This window comes from Podarcis pityusensis, assembly GCF_964106645.2.
Source record: "Podarcis pityusensis genome assembly, chromosome: 3".
Lineage (NCBI taxonomy): Eukaryota > Metazoa > Chordata > Lepidosauria > Squamata > Lacertidae > Podarcis > Podarcis pityusensis.
The window spans coordinates 74,022,074-74,029,749 of NC_138026.1; the positions used below are offsets into that span (position 1 = coordinate 74,022,074).

The 7,676-nt window shown below is 41.9% G+C and overlaps 1 protein-coding gene across 5 annotated transcripts in view; it reads right to left on the reverse strand.

Moving 5' to 3' along the window:
* Nucleotides 1-7,676, reverse strand: part of WDR27 (WD repeat domain 27) — a 61,970-nt gene that overhangs the window by 47,400 nt on the left and 6,894 nt on the right. For all 5 annotated transcript variants that reach the window (XR_013984424.1, XM_080999821.1, XM_080999819.1 and 2 more), the window contains exons 9-14: nt 7,082-7,193; nt 6,433-6,565; nt 5,621-5,724; nt 5,069-5,136; nt 1,482-1,615; nt 751-818 (exon numbers count right to left, since the gene is read on the reverse strand). Coding sequence is in view for 4 of the 5 variants with exons in the window: in XM_080999821.1 (XP_080855947.1) it covers nt 751-818; nt 1,482-1,615; nt 5,069-5,136; nt 5,621-5,724; nt 6,433-6,565; nt 7,082-7,193 (619 nt within the window). In the remaining variant the exon portion in view is untranslated. The remainder of the gene's footprint in view (nt 1-750; nt 819-1,481; nt 1,616-5,068; nt 5,137-5,620; nt 5,725-6,432; nt 6,566-7,081; nt 7,194-7,676) is intronic.

A 7,676-nucleotide genomic window follows, 5' to 3' on the forward strand; every position in this document is an offset into this window, starting at 1 on the left:
TACAGTCCCTGTTTGTGTAGCCTCTCTCACTGCTTCAATTGAGGGGAATGTTTCCATAAGTATTTATTTTGTCTCCAGTGCAGAGAGCATTAATATTATTTTATTTCTTATACACCACCCTTCCTGAAATGTCCACAGTGACTAATAATAAAAATAATACAAAAACAAAACTAAATATCATATCCTATAATGTCAGTATTACATTATACATAAGATATACCCACGATGTTCCAGAAGCCTACAGGAACAAGTAGGTTTTAAGGTGTCAACTGAGCAAAAATAATGGGCGGGTCAGCCTGATCTCAAGATGGAGGAGGTTTTAGAGCCAGGTACCATCAATGACTAGGAAAAATCTTGCATCAAGTAGAACTCCACATGTGCATGATCTTGCATCCAGAAATTATTGCTGGATATAGTGGAATAATCTGATCTTACATCAACTTACCTGGGAGTATCTTCTACCAAAACATTTATAAATTAATATTTAAACCAATTCTTCAGTCCAAAAACCTCAAACCAGCTAACAAAGTCAGCAATAAAAACAGAAGAGAAAGAATAACACAGCCCCAGAAAAACAGACAGACAGACAAATGATGACTGGTTACCACCCCAGATACCTAGTCTGATGCCAGCTGTGTTCCCAGGTGGTACTGGGTCTTAACCCATCCCTTTTGGATGCTTCTTCACCCCAAACAAAGAATAGCTATTTATAAATAAGTGCCAAACTAGTTGAAAGTTTACCAAACTTACCTTTTTTACTTACAAGTTGGCTTTTTTCTTTCTTCAGGCACAAAGGAGAGGTTGGCAGAAGAGAGCACCTAAGAAGAGACACACTTCCTTACCTGGGCTTTGGACGCAGGAGATGTGCATTTTTAGGACCCACCGTGATTTTGTAATCGTATGCTGTTTTAAATTGTTTTTAACACTGGGCTTCAATTGTTGTAACCACACTGGGATCTTAGAGTAAGGGTGGGTTAACAACAACAACAACCAAACAAATCAAACAAATCAGAACTCATACACACACACACACACACACCCCATTTATGAAAGAGCAGTACTTGCGACTTTGTGTCACTGCTAGAAACATTGATTTCCAAAAAAGATCAGTTCCTCTCATGAGCTTGAAGATCAATACTTGAAGCTGATGATTACAACCCATCAACCCAGAAAATCACAGGAGTTGTAATTTCACTTGATAAAATCCGGGGCAGTATTCGGGTATCCCATCCTTTCCCACCATTTAAAATTAGCACAACATGGTGGTACGTATCAATCAAAAAGTCACATTTTCATTATGCAGCAGGTAATGCCATGTAAAAGGAACATTGGCATCTGGAATAGAAGCACTAATGCTACAATCCCCACATCTGAATGTACCCTATAGCTAACAGTTTATCTTCTAACCTGTTACAGATGCTAGCTGTATGGTGGAACTGGTAGAGATTCAAATAAAACCAAGTGACTTAATGATTCATTACCTGGCAACTACAGAAAGGCCTTTCTCACTTCCACTTAAATGGAGTTCACTCTGCTGGGATCTCAAGAGGGCAGCAACATTAATCTCCAGTAAGGCAATTCTATTCTCAAACATTGAAGTTAGCAAACAGAACACCTGCAGAGACATGTCCATGAAGCATTTCTCCCTTCAAACCAAAATAACGCCAACATAGTAAACAGTAATCAGTGGTTTGTAACCTAATATCTGTGGGCGGAGTTCGGCTCATGGAACAGGACTTTCCCATCTCCCCTTTCTGTGCATCCCCCTCAACACCTCTAAAATCCACTCCTTTGGGGTAGGAATCCCTTTGGGACAATGTGGGATGCAGTGTGCAGGGATGCAGAAGGGTGGGGAAATTGGTGAAAATCAGGAATCCTCACACAGGAGACCTTTGGATCCAAGCCATTAGAATTAGTAAGACACGGGCTATTTCAGTGTCATGCATGTGTGTCTGAAGCTCTGCATTCATTTTACTTGAGACTTGTCTACACCAGAATTCACTGTCTGTTTGCAGCTGTTTGCCTTTCCATTTAATCTGCATAGTCCACATGACATTACTGTTGGGTTTGGAACTTAACTGGTTAAGTTGTTCCCATGATGCCTCAACATTCTGACGTCAGTTTTAGAAGCTGGGATTTGCTGTGAAGCTTCAGCAGGAGGCCAGAGCCCTGGAGAAAGTATTGAGAAAAGCCTAGAGATGGCTGGTGCCCCTGTTCCTGATGCTTTAGCCTCAAGGAGTGCTAGTGAGCAGATCGGGGGGGCGAAGGATTCCAAAGGCAAGTGTAAAGGCTTGTCCACTGTGCGTGCTGGAGTGGAATGTCAACAAAGCAGGTTCCCAGAAAGCCGCAGTGGGAGCCAGGCCAGAGGGGGCGGAGCTGGCAAGGAGTGCTTTTCCGGAAGAAGGAGAAGGAAGCCAGCTGGGAGGAGCCCCGGGCAGTGTTTTTCCACTGGAGTTCGTCGTTGCTGCCCATGGAGAGCGGAGACAGCTGGGCAGGAAGGTCCCAAGGTCAACCAGCTGAGTTCCCATGGGAATCAGTCTCGGAGAGGAGGCCAGCGTGGGAACGCAAGGGAAAGACGTGGTTCAGACGCTGGGGAGGGTTGTTTTCTTATCACTGCTTCTATGGCAACTGTGAAGAACAACTCCAGCCAGGACACGGTGACGCGCTGGGTTTTGAATACTGCTGTTGGTCGTCACCTGCTAAGCGAGCCTGCTGGCGAAATGCGGAACTGCAGGGCTGTTTCAACAGGACACAACTGTGATGTTAGCAGACGGAATGAGAAAATCTGTTTCTGGTGTGGCTAACATGTTTTTTCTCCTTTACAGGAGGAGCTAGAGGTCTACGTTGTGCCGGGACTGAATTGTTGTTTGTTATCCATTTTCAGAGGGGGGAAACAAGTGGCCAACGTACAAAGGGGGCAGAACAATCTCTTTGTTCTGGAGTCACCTCTGGAGGGTGGTGGGAATGCTGGAAAAGCACAGGCGCAGTGTGCTAAGGTTCCCAGTCATGTGCAAAAGCTGCACAGGTGCACAAAAGGGTACAAACTCCGGAAATGTGGGAGGTCCCTAGGGTGCAGGACATGCAAGGGTGCACAGGTACATGGTTTTCCCAGGTTTGGGAGGGTAGCCAAAGAGCCCTTTGAGCTCTTTGAGGCAGGTGGTCCAAAGGTTCAGGACATGATCTTCTGTGGATATGATCCTGCAACCAATGGGTGGAAGTTTGCATACCCAGAGGGTGATCAAACCAAGCTGCTGGTCAGTAAGCAGGCTGAGTTCTGTGAACAGGATGGGTGTTCAAGACTCAGGGATGGTTCTGATTTTCTCTCAGAATGTCTGTCTGATTCTGAGGAGGAAAGGGAGGCAGAGGCTGATCCCGGTGATGGGGACCAGGTCCAAGATCAGGGTTCAGAACCCGGTGATGGGGACCAGGTCCAGGATCAGGGTTCAGAGCAGGTCTGGGCATCTCCAAAGGTTGTGAAAGGAGTGTCCAGGTGTGAGGCTTCATCTCCGGTTAGTGTAATGGAGAAAGCTCACAAACAGGGTGCCAAGTCAGAGGGGGAAGAGTCTGACGGAGAAGACACAACTGCTGGCCCAAATGGGTCAGTAGGGTTTCAGGTCACAAGTGCGTGGAAAAGTGTCGCACAGTGTGATTCTGGGAATGTTGAAGGGGTTCAACAGGTGCCTGGGAAAGATGCCGGGAAGTGGCACAAGGCAAAGGGAAAGGTGTTGAACTCAAAAAAGGTCTTGTCAGAATGGTTCGGCAAGAGGGGGTGTTGGGTTTGGAACTTAACTGGTTAAGTTGTTCCCATGATGCCTCAACATTCTGACGTCAGTTTTAGAAGCTGGGAGGAGCTGGGAGGAGTTACGTTCTGTTCCCCTCTGGTCTCTGTGAGAAAGAGGTCGCAGTTTGTCATGGCTGCGGTGAGCCCAGGAGATTCCTGGGGAATGTCGGAATAAAAAACTGAAATGGACAAACCTGGTCTCTGTGTGTGTTTGTCTGAAGCTAAGTGAAGCTACGTGACAGTTTTCACCGCTGTGTTCAACTCTGCTGAGGCGTGACTGGAGAGCTACTGGAGACGGAGCTGAGTGGCGCAGCTCGGAGGAAGCGCGCCGGGCATAAAGAGCTAATTGTGGATCGTAAATCAATTAGCGGGGGTCACGCCAAATCAATAAATCAATTCCACAATTACTCTCCAACAGCACCAGTCCTGATGCTTCCCCCCTGTAAACTGAGGTTTACCTGATATGGGGATACTCTGATGAACTAGGGAAACTGAACAACAAATTTGAGGTCACATACTATTTGTTTCAATGTTTCTGGTTGGATGGCTCAATCCCTGCTGTCTACTACTCCCTTTTTCAAGCCTATCCAAGCCTACTACTTCCTCAATTCTTTCATTTCTTTTCCATTTGTACCCCTATTTCCAGGGCACTCCTGAACAGAAGACTGTAGCCTTATACATATTTTAATTGTTATCCCTCGTATTTGCACAAAACTAGAAAACTGCACAAGCAAATTCACATTTGTCTGACTGTGTGCTTTTGCACATTTCTTGGTTGGGGAAGTGTTTTCTAAAAGATAAAAAATAAAGATCCATGCGCAACTATATACACACATGCCCTGTTGGTGCTTTATTAGCATAATAAAATCAACAAATGAGAAGGCAGGGACAAACACAAAAGGGAATGCCTACTGGTATGAACAAAAAAGATCGAAGTTGCTCTGCATATACAAACTTGTGGTGTAGACTAATTCAAATAGGAAAAATGTGGATTGACAGCTAAATAATGCTCAAAGGCAGAGAATCGCAGATACTTTGGATAGCAAAATTGGAAAATATTTATGCCTTAGGTCTGGGAGAACTGTAGCTGATTAGCGCTAACACAACAGAGCTAGTGATATAAACCAACAGCATAATTCTTTTTTTATTAGTAGTGTGCCACAAATGTGAGGTTTGCTTTCCCCCCAAATTTATGGTTCCTCTAAATTTTCAGTTTCAAGGAAGAATAAACTGTGCTATAAACAATAAAAAAATAAGATTTAAAAATAATTTCAATACTGTACTCACCTTGCCATTGATTGCCTTCCTCATTAAAGCACATGATCCAGCAAACTGAATGCTGAGGGCACTGAAATCTTTACACACAAAAACCCCAATGTTATAAAACATTTTTTTTCCTTTGCTAATATAGAAAAGTTCCACATTAAATTAAATACTGGCTACAAATATTTCATCATATGTGTGGTAAGTCAATATAATTCCACTGATTTCATCAACCTAATGCCAAAGCATAAACTTCCAGTGCAATAACAAGTCAAACCTGCTAGCAGACAAGCACACCTCTGTAATTCTAACTAGCTAGTAGAAACAGAAACAAGACAGTCACACATGAACAATCAGCTTTGGGTTGATGTTTGCGCAACAGAACCTCTCCCTCCTTTCCTGTCCCCTGCAGCTCTCTGCCCATCAGCAAAATCTGCTCCAAAGGGACAGACTTTGAGGAGCACACAGAGGGAGCAGAGAAAGGAGAATATCTGTTGTGCAAATGGAACTCCGCTTAAGCAGTAATGGACTTTCCATATGTAAATCACACCAAGCTGTAACAATAAATTATCATACCTCTGTAATGTAAAACAGCTTCCAACTCAAAATTTGCCATGTTAATTATGAATAAACCAGTAGAGCTTCCTATCCACAAGCATCGGGCATTCACAGTAGGCAAACTAATTGAAAATAAAAAGAGAAATAGAGTATCTACTTTAAAATAAAAATAAAAATCTGGCATTCTCTTCATTATAGATACAATGAGGTATTTTTAAGTTTTATAGCTTTTATACAGATAACTCATGATGTGAGCTGGATAATAAGCACACATGAACATGTGTTCTTCCTTTCAATTAGGAACATTTAGGATTTCAGAAAGGGTATCTCCCAATCCTATTTCAATATATTGATGATTGAACCTAGGACCTTCTGCGTGCAAAGCAGATGTTCTACTACTACTAAGCTATAGCCTGCACTTTAAAGTATGTTTATGTTTAAAAAGAAAGGTGAAGTGTCAAGATGATGAGGGAGGTTAGGGGAAAACAGAGTGGTTTTACGTGGCTCATCAGCTGCATAGATATAAATGAACACTGACATGAAGATAGAAATTTAAGGTTAGGAGTTATGATGCTTTAAGTGTGCAATTTTATTTGTAATTTGCTTATTCAAGGGTTTGACACTACACATTATTAAAATGGCATGCATGTCCTCCGTAAAATGTCTTCAGGTTATTACAGCAAGGCTGTAATACAGCATTAAAAAGTCATCACCTACTATAAAATATTACCTACACAAAATACCTTTATATGATTTTCTAATTCTTCTTATTATTCCCTTTTACATGACATACAATTATCAAGCAGTGAATGAAAACTTAGTGCACTTACCTGTGTTCTTCATCACCTACATTTATCGACTTGTCACAGAGTTCAATTCTGAGAACTGGAAAGGTAGTTTCAACTGTTTCTTCTTCCCTTAAATTATTTGAAGTATATGCCTTAGAAGGAGTCTGAATCTCATCTAGGGAAAACAGACAATGCCTATTAAACTAGAAACAAGTTGCTTAAGACATTTAATGAAAGCTAGAAGCAATAAGCTAAGTTCATAGCTATGCACTGCTGCTATATAACTCATCTGGCAGAGCTGTCTAGCCTGGGAAACTTGTGCTAGCAAAACACAGCTCCAAATTAGCTTCGATAATTCTCAACTAGTATAAGACAATTTCTGTGTAGTACTATCTATCACAGCACACAGCAGGAGACGGTATCATACTGTCAATTGAATGTGACTTCTTTGGAGCTGACAAAGTTCACACATATTCACATTATAAGTAAAGGCCTCCTTCAAGATCAGTCTTTCTGAGCTGTCTATTTTGGAGGCCTTCTTGATTTGTGTGCCTGTATTACCAATTCCTATGACATCTGGATATAAAGTTAATCCAGATTCGTAAAAAGTATCTATATGAAAAATACATTTTAACCATGTCATTGGCTAACTAGTAATATTTTAAAATGTATTCCAGAAGCATCATGTTACCCAATTGTTCGGATTTCCTTATTTTGTTGTAAAACTTCTCTCTCTCTTTCTTTATATTTATATGTACCACACAGCGATACTGATGCCCGCTACTCAAGCTGAAGATCCAAAGCTGAAAGAGAGAATAAAACTATAAACTAGCTTTCTGCACTTCTCTTTTAATAAGTAAATGTTTCTGGTATTATCATCTTAATTCAGTGGTGTGGCCAAATACCAAACCTATAAATATAACAAAGTTCATCTCAAACATAAATTTCCATATTCTCCAACTTGTTCAGGAAATTGTATTTTGGCAACCAACTTTTTCTCAGGCAATCAGCTCAAGTTGACTGTCTTTGATTTGGGCTAGATTTCTTCCTATATACCAGGCTTCCTCAGCCTCAGCCCTCCAGATGTTATTGGCCTACAACTCCCATGATCCCTAGCTAGCAGGACCAGTGGTCAGGGATGATGGGAACTGTAGTCTCAAAAATATCTGGAGGGCTGAGGTTGAGGAAGACTGCTATATACATTGTGTAGATCCCATTGGAGGATTTGTAGTGCCTCATCACAATTTAGGATTTGCATAATGTCTGGGGAGGAGAACAGAGCAAAA